Below are 14,261 nucleotides of genomic sequence, written 5' to 3'. Positions count from 1 at the left end.
AAACTTTCAAAGTGAGATGAGAGACAAGTCCATAAAAAATTGGTAGGAGGACCTGTTTATATGTTAGCCATGGTATCGACAGGTCTGCAGTGAATTCATTCAGACCAAGATTTACCTGCTCACCATTCGTTCAGTAGAAGATTTATTGAGTTATTTGGGAGTCTGTAATATTTAAAAATGATTAAAGGGTGAAGGATGTGCCTGCAACATTGACCGTCATTATTTTCACACAGTCCAAATTTTATACACATCTCTTTGCGAGAAAGATGCAACCTTAGAAGAAAGCAAAAATGAATTTTCACCTGCGTTAAATATTCGTTGTGAATTAGAAAAGAAAAACTCTTTTCAAATTACTGTCTTTCAAAAATTTCTCTATTTCTTTAAACTTTAAAACAGTTATCCCTTCAGTAATATTGAATTTTGATGGAGCGATTGTCTCTGAAATGTCTCTGGAATGGAAACAATGGGTTTGTTTGTGAAAAATAACCTTTGTGCTAGAAGTAATGATTTACTTTTATTTATACACTGATGGTAAAAAGTCGCAACACCAAAAAATTATTAATGTAGTGTAATGAAATTTCGGTGTTACATTTTTTCAGGTAACATATTTTAATGGTTAATGTTACAAGATCAGAGGTTAATGTAAGCGCGAGATAGGCCATTGCAAATGTGAAATGCTGATACATTAATAACCGATGTTACCACCAGAAAGTTGAATGCAAGCATGCAAATGCGCATGCATTGTATTGTACAGACGACGGATGTCAGTTTGCGGCTGGAGCTCCATGTCTGTGGCTCTTTGTCGGTCAGTACCGGGATGGTTATTGTTGTTTGTGAATGACGCTGGATTTGCCGTTCGATGATGTCCCATATCTGCTCGACTGGGGATGTATCTGGTGTCAAGTAGACCACGATAACATGTCGACCGGTTGTAAAGCGTGTTGTGTTACAACAGTTGTATCTGGACGAGCGTTATCCTATTGGAAAACATCCCCAGGAATGCTGTTCATGAAGGGCAACACAACAGGTCAAATACAATTTTGCAGTCAAGTGGGTGCGAGAACCACAAGATTGTTTCAGCTGTCGTACAAAACCACATCCCAGATCATAATTCCAAGTGTAAGTCCACTGTGTTTTGCACACAGTGTGTTGGTTGCAGACCCTAAACTGGCCTGTTTTTGTAATCAATACACGATCATCACTGGCACCGATACAGAACCAACTTTCTTCAGAAAACATAACAGACCTCCACCCTGGCCTCCAATGTGCTCTCCTTTGACACCACTCAAGTCGCAAACGGCGATGGTTTGGCGTCCGTGGAATGCACGTTACAGGGTGTCTGTCTTTGGACTATCTTCGAAGTAAACGATTTGTAACATAGCTTTGAGTCACTGTGCTGCCAACTGCTGCTCAAATTGCTGCTGCAGATGCAGTACGATGCTCCAGATCCATACGCCCAACATGATGGTCTTCCCTCTCGGTAGTGCCAGTTGGCCGTCCTGAGCCCGCTCTTCTTGCGACCGTATGTTTTTGTGAAAACCGATGCCAGCAGACATGTACAGTGGTAGGAATGTAACCGCGTTGCTGCCAAGTCTTTTTGCAATACCGCAGAAGGAACATACAGCTGCTCGTAGTCCTATGACATGACCTCGTTCAAACTCAGTAAGGTGTTGATAAGGGCTTCTTTGTCGCCTCAAAGGCATTTTGGCTAACATCAACTCTGCACGTCCAATCTCGTAGGTAACTAACACTCACAACTGTTAAGGCGTGTACTTAAAGGGTACCCGATTTGCTTCCTCACAGTGGTGTGAATACGGCCACTTTGAAAAGACTGGCAGAAAATTTGAGATGTAAATACACTCCTACCAACTTTATGTCTCATAACTCATTCTTGGTGCTGCCACTTTTCTTCCGTCAGTGTATTTTATCACGGTCTGATGTCAACAACTGGTCTACAGAGTGCATTAGAGACTACACACACAACAGACAAAAGTCCGCAATAGCGACACACATGCACAAAATACAACACCATTTGAAAAGGTAGACCAAAATATCAGATTACTCCATTGACTAAATAAAGAGCATAATTTGGAGTTTTGGAGCGGACGAGGTTCTCTCTCGATACGGGTGGTTAGTTGAAATGGTAAAGTCTTGCATGCGAGACGAAGGCGGAGCTCACCATCCGTAGCATCGTCGACAGGACAGACTGTAAGCGTTTGCAGCTCTGGTTATTTTGCAAAAGAACAATGGTAGTTTTCAGCTACAGTACTGATTGTTGCTAGGTCTACCTTCCTGTGTCTGCTCTGCACTCTTTTAAACTGACGCCCTTTCTGTAGTTTCCCGAGAACCTCCAACCTAAGAAACTGCCCAAGACCCCCCCCCCCCCCCCACACTGCCACCACTATACATGTAGCCGAATCCTGTGTGTAGTGGCCGCCTGACCGAAGGGAAACTAAAGCCCACCACGCAAGTCAAAGAATGTGCAGCCTACACGGTCGCAGAACCGTCTGAGCCCATGATTCATATCCTCCACTGGGAACAGTACATGAGTACTAAAAGGAAAACAAAAGTTTCAAATGAGTGAATTCCTAAGGGACCAAACTGCTGAGGTCATCGGTCCATAGTCTTACACTCTACTTAAACTAACTTACGCTAAGAACAACACATACACCCATGCCCGAGGGAGGACTCGAACCTCGCGGGGGAGGGGCCGCGCAGTCCGCGACATTGCGCCTGAAACCGCGCGGCCTACCAAAAGGAATCCACTAAATTTTCGTTACAGAATAATCACACAGATCTAAAGGCTGAAAATTCAACTAAATACTTAGGCATTGCACTTACGAATACGTTAAATTAGATAGTATTATGAGGAAAGCAAACAAAATATTGCGATTTATTTGCAGAACACTTCGAAAATGCAACAAGTCTACTAACAAGACTGCTTACGCTACGGTTGTCGCCCTCTTCTGGAGTACTGCTGTGCATTGTGCAATCCTCATAAGTTAGGATTGACGGAGGACATCGAAAAAGGTCAAAGAGCAGCTGCTCGTTCCATATTACAGCGAAATAAACAGAGAGCGCCGAGGATATGATAGGCAAAATGGGGCGGCAATCTCTAAAACAGAGGCTTTCATTGCGGCAGGATCTTCTCATGAAGTTTCAGTCACTATTTATCCCCTCGAAGTGTGAAAATAGTTTTTTGGCGCCTACCTTCATAGGGAGACATGATCATTATAATAAAATAACAGATATCGGAGCTCGCATGGAAAGATTTGTGCGTTCGTTTGTCCCATGCGCTGTTTGACAGCGGAACGGTAGAGAAAAAGCTTGATGGTGGTTCGATGAACCAAATGTCAGGCACTTAACTGTGTGTTGCTGAGTAATCATTGACACTAGGTGTATGTAGATTATAAATAAATACATACTGTACAAAAGTATATCATACTCTGTAGAAGACCTATAGCATTATCTCTGTTGATTACAGAAAAAAATATCTTTCTGTTTGTTACGTAAGTTTGCTATTTAGATGTACATTGCACACAGATAATTGTGCGTGGTGTTTAATATGTGTCAATCTCTGCACAAATGGACCCAAGAAAATTGTAAGTAAAAGCTCTACAAAATTTCACCGTAACTAAATATAAAGATCGGCAATCACCTACAATCTGCGAGTTTTCATACATTGCAGTAAAGACAACAGAAGGATGAAGATCATAACACTTCAAAAAAATCAGGAAAATGGCATTGTACACAGAGAAAAACACACTTGAAAACGTAAATTATTTCCTGAAATGCTTCCCGTGAAGTATTAATACCCAAGTGCCGCCGTGATCGGAGTATACCGCGTATGGGTAAATGGCGATATCGAAAACCAGCGCTGGGGACACTGTGGAGCACCACGGCCCATAGATGACAGGGATGTCTAGGGCCGAATAGACACCAAAGTCTTGAGCAACTGACCGCCCACTCGAACCAAGGGGCTATGTCTGTTGTTCATCGCCGACGAAGGCTCGAATTTGCACGCTAACACTGCCACTGAACGTCCACTAAGAGGCGATAGGTGGCCTTTTCAGATGAATCACGTTTTATGCTCCATCGGACACATGGCCGCTGGCGAGTAGGGCGTGTTGTGTTTTCGTGGCATTTCCTGGTTATCTCGGTATTCCAGAAGGCACAATGGACCAACACAAGTATGCACCCATTCTTGGGGACCATGTCCACAACTAAAAGCAGTTTACTTTTCCTCGGCACCATATTTATCAGCAGCACAATTGCAGCGTATCATGCGTCACAGTATGCCGTGCTCCCCTGGCATCAAACTCCACGGATTTAAACCTAATCGAGAAGCTGTGGGACCACATTGATAGCGCTGTACGTGCCATGAATCCTCAGCCGAGAAACTTAGCGCAGTTGTGCACGTCACTTGAGTGGGCATGGTTCCACATTCCTGCCAGCACCTCATGGAATCTCTTCCTGCACATATCGCAGAGGCCCCCTCTACAAAACGTGGTTAATCAGACTTCTCACAGGTTGCAACATTAATGTGACTGGGCAGTGTATAAAAGAAACGCAAATCCCATTGAAACATTCAGATGACACGTTGAGTTACCCACAGAGAATGTAACCAGGTCCTACAGGATTCTCAGACTTTGCATATAAACTACATGATCAAAAGTATCTGGACCCTTGATAGTGGACCTTAATCTGAGGTGTGTCTATCATTCGCCTTTATGGCGGGTTCGACTCTGCTGGAGACAGTTTTAATGTTGTGTCTGAACGTCTCGGAAGGAGTGGCAGGCCATTACCCGTCAAAAGCCAAAACAAGAGTAGGTAGTCATGTTCGATGCCGGAGGCTGCAACGTCGTCGACCTTCCTACACATCCGACAGGCGTTCCATTGTTTCAGGTTGGGTCTCTGGCCAGAGCAGTCCAATTCAACAGTGTTATTGTCCTCACATACGCATTCTCATTCTGACAAAAAAACCATAGTCACCGATTTGTTCCTATACTGTACACAATACAGTAAAATGTCTTTATATCTTTCCACATTTAACGCTTTCTTAAGCGCTGTAAACATCCACATACCGCCGCCTCCTCTGTAGTTCTGTAATGTCACTATACAAGATGGCGGGTGAAGTTCTCCAGGTATTTGTCAATTCCAAACCTTTCCGTCGGAGTGCCAAGAGGTACAGCGTGTTTCATCGCTCCAAATCATTTCTTTCCAGTCTCCATTTTCCAGTGGCGTCACTTCAAGAGTCTCGTACCACTGTCTACAGGATTGGGTGGCTTAAGGAGATGCTCGACCGCTGTACCACATTCCCTTTAACTCTCTGCGCACTGCTGCTCGCACTTTGAAACTTGCGAGTGATTTCACGTGATTTTTTGCAGCCACCCACTTTAATTGCTCTGTGGTCCTTACCAGTCACTACATGAGGTCTTCCTGGTATTGGTTTAGCTTTGGTTGTTCGTTCGCGTTTCCGCTGTACAGTTGCATCACCAACGGTCCACTTAGGCAGCTTCAGAGGGGCTGAAATTCCACTGATGAGACTGTTACTCAGGTGTAATCTACTGACTAGTTCACGTTCGAAGTCAATGAGCTGCCTCCAGCTACCTGTTACTGCTTCTCTACTGCCAAGATAGTACTCCCGCCTCCTTTTATACTGGCGGTTGCGCCCCTCGTGATATCTAGTAGTCAGTTCCGCTTTACATCACATGGTGTACTCTCGTACACACGTGGCGTGCTCAAGTTCCCACGGCTTCTGGAAATCGACACACCGCCCTGACCATTTACCAGCTCCTTGCTTCCAACTGGCCCCGTTAGACTCTGAGAGATTCCACAGTTAAGTACCTACTGATAACTTTGGTTAATGGTCTGTCCCACGTTGTCCACTCTGCAGTTGCGTGCCAAAGCATACCGGGTGATCAAAAAGTAAGTGTAAATTTGAAATCTTAATAAACCACGGAATAATGTAGATAGAGAATTAAAAATTGATGCACATGCTTGGAATGACATGGGGTTTTATTAGAACAAAAAAAGTTCATAAAATGTCCGACAACTGGGCGCTGGACAGCAAAATGTCAGTGACTGCGCATGACAATCGTGTGTAAAAGGAGCTGTAATGAGAGAGACAATCAGATGCGCCAGCAGTCGCAGCATTTTGACGTTACCTGAAAAGGCGCTTTTAGTGAAGCTGTATTATCACAATGGGGAATGTGCTAGTTCAGCGTTACGATCCTATCGCCATAGGAAGGGGATTCGAACGGGTAAAGGTCCGTTGACAAATGCAGCTACGGCAAGAATGATTTCGAAGTTCGAAGCCACGGGTTGTTTAGACGATAGACCCCGTAGTGGCCGACCGAGCACAAGGCGTAATGCTGCTGAGACAGTTCAGGAAGAAATGGAGACTGTAACGGGTTCGTCTATGCACGGGGAAGTCAGCGCTCGTGCAGTCGCACGTCGCACCGGCATTCCATACACTACTGTTTGGTTGGCACTGAGGCGTACCCCCCGATGCGATCCGTACAAAATCCATCGGCATCATGAACTGTTACCTGGCGATTTAGTGAAGCGGAGGACATCTGCGGTGTGGGCGTTTCAAAAGATGGCGGAAGATGACGACTGGTTGAGTAACGTGTTGTGGACCGACGAAGTTCATTTCACGCTCTGAGGGTCAGTCAGTGCCCACAACTGCAGAATTTGGGCTACCGAAAATCCGAGAACTGTTGTGGAAACTCCATTGCACGATGAGAAAGTCACGGTATGGGTTGGATTTACCACATCTACCGCTATCGGGCCTTTTTTCTTCGCGGAAATGCATGATTCTGGTTTTGTAACTGCTACCGTGACGGGTGAGAGGTACGCCAATATGTTACAGAATCGCATCATCCACAGCCTGGCTGTTATACACACCTGCTGGAACGTACGATGTTTATGCAGGATGGCGCTCCACCCCATATTCCTAGACGCGTGAAAGATCTCTTGCGCGCGTCGTTTGGTGATGATCGTGTGCTCAGCCGCCACTTTCGTCATGCTTGGCGTCCCAGGTCCCCAGACCCGAGTCCGTGCGATTATTGGCATTGGGGTTACCTGAAGTCGCAAGTGTATCGTGATCGACCGACATCTCTAGGGATGCTGAAAGACAATATCCGACGCCAATGCCTCACCATAACTCCGGACATGCTTTACAGTGCTGTTCACAACATTGTTCCTCGACTACAGCTGTTGTTGAGGAATGATGCTGGACATATTGAGCATTCCCTGTAAAGATTGTCATCTTTGCTTTGTCTTACTTTGTTACGCTAATTATTGCTATTCGGATCAGGTGAAGCGCCATTTGTTGGACTTTTTTTGAACTTTTGTCTTTTTTTGGTTCTCATAAAACCCCATGTCATTCCAAGCATCTGTGTCAATTTGTACCGCTCTATCTACATTATTCCGTGATTTATTCAGTTTTCAAATTTATACTGAGTTTTTGATCACCCGGTAGATTCGGAGGCACCTTGCTTAGTTTGATTCTCACGGCGGGACTGCTATAGATAGCTAAGAATCTCAACTACTATTGCTATGCTGAAACAGGAAAAAGAAAAGAGGGAAAATCGTGTTTTTAATTCCATAAAATAGGAGTTATTTCTCCAAACTGATTGAGCTACTTCGCTTTTATTGTGTTTGGGAGCTTAATTTGAAGTGCGGTTTGGAACATGTTGTCAAGTTAACAGCCTATACTTTTCAGTACAGATGATTCAGGCTACCACTGTACTCCGATCCACAAAAGATGGCGATTCGCGCATGTCACGAGGCACGGACGTGAATTGCATTGTTGCCGATTCCAAGCGAGAGTTGCGTACGCGCAAGTCGGTGCTTTGAACTTGAAGAGAGCGTGTTTCCTGCAAATTATGTCTCTCGTTATCTTACATATGAAATAGAAATTCACTAAGCAACTCGCTACGAACACGTTTAATATTAGCCTTAGCTACGGCATTCCCTGCAGAGAGCTCGCAACAATACTGAGTGCTCACTGGCTGTCGGAGAATGCGTGACGTAGGACACAGAACAAGCCTAAACTCGACCGCCATCATTCGTGAGTCCAATTGTAATGATTGTTCCTCTCGCCTCGTTGTTACTGTTAAGAACTAATGTTAAACTTGAATGGCTGCATGGAATACATGAATTTCCATTAATTTAGCCACCAACTACGTTGGTATTATAAAATGTCCGCAGCTCGCGGTCTGGCGGCTAGCATTGCAGCCCCTGGATCACGGGGTCGCAGGTCAGATTCCTGGCCGCGTCGTGGATTTTCTCCATCGGGGTCTGGGTATTTGTGTTCTTCTCATCATTTCATCATCATTCGTGAAAGTGACGAGTGTAGACTGTGTAAAGATTTGGAATTTGTACGGGCGCTGATAACCGCGCATTTGAGCGCCCCACAAACCAAACATCACCAGTATTCTGGCATGACAATAATCAGTGATATGCTTAGTCCAAAAGTCCAAAAGTTCTGTAAAATGTTGCATTGTGGGCTATGCAATGATCTGTGGTCACAAATTTTTTGGTTTTTTCTTTTTAACTATAGAACAGATTCCTTCCATTTAAGTTCAGTCTAGAGGGTATTATTATTAAATATCTGACTGATGCATAAGAGTACAGTAAAACGTTGTTTTGAGCTAAATGAAGTCCTAGTTATTTTTCTTTCCATAGCCATCTTCCGCAGCTGCTGTTAAAAAAATTGTTACTGGTGTCTCTGTCTTACGCTTACAGCAATTAAATAAACGCGTTTCACTTTTATTTGCAAAAAAGTACCTTCTTTGGTCATTCTGAATATATGGATACGTATGTTAGCAAATTTTTTTGGTTTAGATTAAAAACCGTATTTTTTTATAGAGAGCACGTGCAATTTTCTTTCAGTGTTTCTGCCTCTTGTTCACATATTCTATAAATCAGTGGTTCATTACACATATATACGAAGTTTCTTCCGAGGTCAACCTCCGGTAACAAAGAAGGAAGATGCAGTGGTTTGAAGAATATGTGTAAGTAAACTGCACGCCAGGTTTATAAATGAAATACTGTTTTTAATCTAAAACAACTGAATATGTTCAAATATGTTCCATATTTGCAATATGACCACAGAAGATGCTTTGTAAATATAACTGAAAAGCGTCTGTGTAAAATTCTCTGTAAGTAAGTGCGGTAATCTAAAGGTGGAGAACCCAATAATAATTTAAGAACTTTTTATTTTTTATGTAATTCTTGAATCTCAGAGAATATAGTTCCAGCACTAGAAATGATAACAAACTTTACTGGTTTTCTGTGCTGCATTTTGGAGTGTAGACGTCAAGGATCAATCAGAACACGTTATATGTGGGGTGTAACGGATATAAGTGCAGATATTGATGACTGAGGAACGTGTACTGAACAACTTCACATCAGTATTTACGTCATTTACAGATTAATAATTATAACCAATAAAAGTATTTTCTTTAGGTTCGTAAGTACCTCTAAGTACAAGAGCAAATCATGAACACTTATTTTCCCTTGGGCAGCATATCGGGTGTTGAAGTGTGGATGCGTGGACGCAAAACGGTTTGTCTATACCGACAGGTATTGCCCACTTAGTAGTGGATTATGACTGTAGAAAACATTGTGCAGGAAACCTCAGGTCCTAAAAGTTTGTATTTGAAGACTGTTCGACGTAGAGAACACAGTGCTAAGCGTACCTATTAAGGTACTACATATAACAATATCTACGCTTACACCTCCGATATAGCTCCGATACAGCTGCAATACTACGCTACTTTGGATGAGATGTTTCGAGTAGCCGATGGAATCACTCAAGAAGTACATAATATACGAACCTGTTTCAGTAACGAAGTCACCTTCAACAGCCTCATCCGTGAAGCCAGTTAGGTAGAACTCGTATTTCGGCTCGAGGAGGCTCAGTAGAGCTTCACCACGGCGCCACGTGTCAATGACAGCGAGCGTAGCGTTCTCGGAACGGCACACCTTGGCTGCCTCTGCATACAGTCTTTTCTCCGTGTGCACCTTGTAGAAGCGGCTTGCGTCGTCCAGCCAGACATAGGTAGGTGGTATGCCCACCGAAAGCCTGCGCTCGCAGAAGAATGGCGCTGGATTCTCGCAATTCACGTCGTTCGATAAACCGACAATATTGAAGTCGACACAGTCCTCCTTATCTCCATAATTGTCGGGCTGATTAGGCTGCCATGGAAGATACGACACCGGTCGACCTGGAGTAGTACAGGAGTTTCATTAAGAAACAGCTTTAGGTTAGCCATCGTAAACATAGATCGCAGTAGAAGTCGTGCGGCATCTATTACAAAAGAACCAGACAAATGATCTTGGGCGCAGTGGAGCAGCAAAATAACATTAGGAAAGCTGACGTATGCTAAAGTAGATCTGCACTTTACTTGTGTTTTCTTGAGATTGTTTAGAGTGGAAATAAAACTACTATGATAAAAATGCTAGACATTTATCAGCGGTCTCACTGAATTTGAAAAGCGGCTGTAGAAGAACTACAAATCCTGACAGTTGTAGCGGCCTGGAGTAGTGATCGCTAGGGTGGGTGGACAAGCTGGCTGTGATAAGATTTCTGCAGTTCGCCACCTTGGGCGTGGCTCCAGCAGTTTGGCCGCAGTTGACAGGCGCTGGGCCGGTTATAGGTGCCCAAGGCGGCAGCCTCCAGACTAATCACAGGCAGCGAGCGGCCTGCTGCTAATGAACCGGCTTGCGGCTGTACCAGACTGCTGACTCACCTCGACACATGGACTGGCGTGAACTTCCTTTCGTCGCTAGCACTTGGCGATTACAGTTAACAGGTATCTGTTCCCACGTAGTATGAAATAGATTTTTAAATACGTCGCGCACATCACCAATGCAACACATCTAAAAAGGCCATAGGCCGAAATTGGCCAGTAATGTCACTGTACATTACTCGCCAATTTCGGCCTGTGGCAATATATATATATATATGGTGTTACAAGAAGGTACGGCCAAACTTTCAGGAAACATTCTTCACACACAAAGAAAGAAAATATGTTATGTGGACATGTGTCCGGAAACGCTTACTTTCCATGTTAGAGCTCATTTTATTACTTCTCTTCAAATCACATTAATCATGGAATGGAAACACACAGCAACAGAACGCGTCACCGTGACTTCAAACACTGTCTTACAGGAAATGTTCAAAATGTCCTCCGTTAGCGAGGATACATGCATCCACCCTTCGTCGCATGGAATCCCTGATGCGCTGATGCAGCCCTGGAGAATGGCTTGTTGTATCACAGCCGTCCACAATACGAGCACGAAGAGTCTCTACATTTGGTACCGCGGTTGCGTAGACAAGAGGTTTCAAATGCCTCCATAAATGAAAGTCAAGAGGGTTGAGGTCAGGAGAGCGTGGAGGCCATGGAATTGGTCCGCCTCTACCAATCCATCGGTCACCGAATCGGTCGTTGAGAAGCGTACGAACACTTCGACTGAAATGTGCAGGAGCTCCATCGTGCATGAACCACATGTTGTGTCGTACTTGTAAAGGCACATGTTCTAGCAGCACAGGTAGAGTATCCCGTATGAAATCATGATAACGTGCTCCATTGAGCGTAGGTGGAAGAACATGGGGTCCAGTCAAGACATCACCAACAATGCCTGCCCAAACGGTTACAGAAAATCTGTGTTGATGATTTGATTGCACAATTGCGTGCGGATTCTCGTCAGCCCACACATGTTGATTGTGAAAATTTACAATTTGATCACGTTGGAATGAAACTAAAATGAGCTCTAACATGGAAATTAAGCGTTCCTGGACACATGTTCATATAACATCTTTTCTTTATTTGTGTGTGAGGAATGTTTCCTGAAAGTTTGGCCGTACCTTTTTGTAACACACACACATACACACACACACACACACACACACACACACACACATATATATATATATATATATATATATATATATATATATATATATATATATATATATATATACCACTGTTTTCTGGTAGATGGTATCATTTAATTACAAAATGGAAGAGAAACTGAGCGGCTTTAGTGTTCTTGAGCCGTTAGATTATGTATAGTTGTCAAGTTTCTGGATCTACAAGAACAGAAGATATCTTGAGCTGTGTTAGTCCTTGGATGTGTGTCACACCAAACACATTTAATATATTTTGTCATGTCCAATATTTATTATTCCTTAATAAAATGATGTGTGAGCAAAGTTCGACACAGATAGAGCAAACGCTCGAATGTCGGTCATTTCCTTGGCGAAAAGTTCTTGGTTTTCCAAAATGGTGGCAGTAACCACGACGTTCTCATGGGCGTCATGTTTATTACACCTGCACAGTTTCTATTGCTGTACAAATAACACGGTCAGTTCGAAAATTGCAGTATGTGCCATGTTATTGTCATACAACGCAGGCCATCCTGGGTGCACCGAAAGAGAAGTCCACGTTAAAAATGGTTCAAATGGCTCTGAGCACTGTGAGGCTGAAGTTCTGAGGTCATCAGTCCCCTAGAACATAGAACTACTTAAACCTAACTAACCTAAGGACATCACACACATCCATGCCCGAGGCAGGATTCGAACATGCGACCGTAGCGGTCGCGTGGGTCCAGACTGAAGCGCCTAGAACCGCTCGGCCACTCCAGCCGGCAAGTCGACGTTAAAAGCCAGCGCAGCGTCGGCGAGAGAACTGTAGCAGAGCATAGTATGATGTGGAACGTCAGTCTCTTTGAGAGTGGTCTGTTTTAAACACACGCTGACATCAACAGCCGTGTCCATGTGACCGTTTACTGGCGCCTCCTGTCGCCCGTTACTGGAGTTCTCAGCATCATGTTGAGATGGTACATTTACTATCACATTTATAGTAGTTGGGTTGCTGCCCCTTTGACCAGGCTATGGACAACATTGTTTTGTGTGACTAGCACGTGTGGGAGTTTGTGCTCCATTCTCTGTATGGCCGTGCCTCGCATGCCGTTCTCTCGGCGTGTAAATGTAACGTGAAATTCCATACCGAACTTAGTTGCTAACCTTCGTCCCCAGTGACAAGTTTCGCATGGATCCTTATTTTCTACATTCCTTTATTATCCTTTTTCAATAGGCGCTGGTTCATTACATCAGTTTACTGTTCTCAAAATCAGACGTATGTGCTTAACTTAGTTTGTGCTCGGCCGCTGCTGATTTCTTTGTGTGTCCCAAGCCATCACACTTATGACGCGGCTCGTAAACTTTCGGGATATAGCCCCGGATTTGTCGGCTGCAACAGTGGACTAGTTCAAAGGGGTTGCCTATATTTGACTGGTACGTAAAGGTTCAGTATATCCTTGGCCGAGAAAAAATACTTCTGTCTTCACTAGTGATCAGAAGATGGCTTTCACGTTGCATTTTCCAAGTATCTTCACGGTACTGACTGAGCGTAGTATCACTTAGAATGCTGTTTATTAGACCCAGAATCTGGAAAACCCTACCACATACAGCAAGATGGAGATAGTGCCTCCCCTTTGCACATAAATATAGAAGCATTCGCAAAATCTCAACACTAGACCACATGTTGGTGAGTATCAAACTCATCGAAACGTCACGGTGAAAACTAAATCTGGGTGGTCGTACGAAGGTTTTAACAGCACTCCTCGCGATTATAAGTCCAGTGTCGCTACCACTGCACGATCTCGTCTGTTCTCAGTTATGTGGGAATTATTATTTCAGTAGTATAAGTAAAAGCTGACTAAGAATATTTGATACGTTTCTCATTAGCAACGAAATATGTTACATATACGAGTGAAAAAGTGTACGGCAATCTGATGGGATCTTCAGGCATCCTATAGACATTTCTCCAGGTATTCCATGGAATATAGCACATTTTATGCATCGTTTTATCTTACCTAAATGTGAAGAGATCTTATTGCATGAAAATGTATCTCCTCTCATTCAAAGTAAAACAAAAGCAAACTTAAAACCATTCAAGGAAAGATGTTGTTGTTGTTGTGGTCTTCAGTCCTGAGACTGGTTTGATGCAGCTCTCCATGCTACTCTATCATGTGCAAGCTTCTTCATCTCCCAGTACCTATTGCAACCTACACCCTTCTGAATCTGCTTAGTGTATTCATCTCTTGGTCTCCCTCTACAATTTTTACCCTCCACGCTGCCCTCCAATGCTAAATTTGTGATTCCTTGATGCCTCAAAACATGTCCTACCAACCGATCCCTTCTTCTAGTCAAGTTGTGCCCCAGACTTCTCTTCTCCCCAATC

At 43.7% G+C, this 14,261-nt stretch overlaps 1 protein-coding gene across 1 annotated transcript in view; it reads right to left on the bottom strand.

The window, feature by feature from the left end:
- The window catches only part of LOC126234433 (C-type mannose receptor 2-like), a 49,651-nt gene that overhangs the window by 4,540 nt on the left and 30,850 nt on the right, over nt 1-14,261 (bottom strand). The window contains exon 5 of the mRNA XM_049943128.1: nt 9,849-10,238. Within this exon, the coding sequence (XP_049799085.1) occupies nt 9,849-10,238 (390 nt within the window). The remainder of the gene's footprint in view (nt 1-9,848; nt 10,239-14,261) is intronic.

The sequence above is a fragment of the Schistocerca nitens genome, chromosome 2 (genome assembly GCF_023898315.1).
Source record: "Schistocerca nitens isolate TAMUIC-IGC-003100 chromosome 2, iqSchNite1.1, whole genome shotgun sequence".
Lineage (NCBI taxonomy): Eukaryota > Metazoa > Arthropoda > Insecta > Orthoptera > Acrididae > Schistocerca > Schistocerca nitens.
The sequence above is the reverse complement of the archived record's forward strand: the minus strand, read 5'-3'. Positions and strand labels throughout refer to the sequence as shown.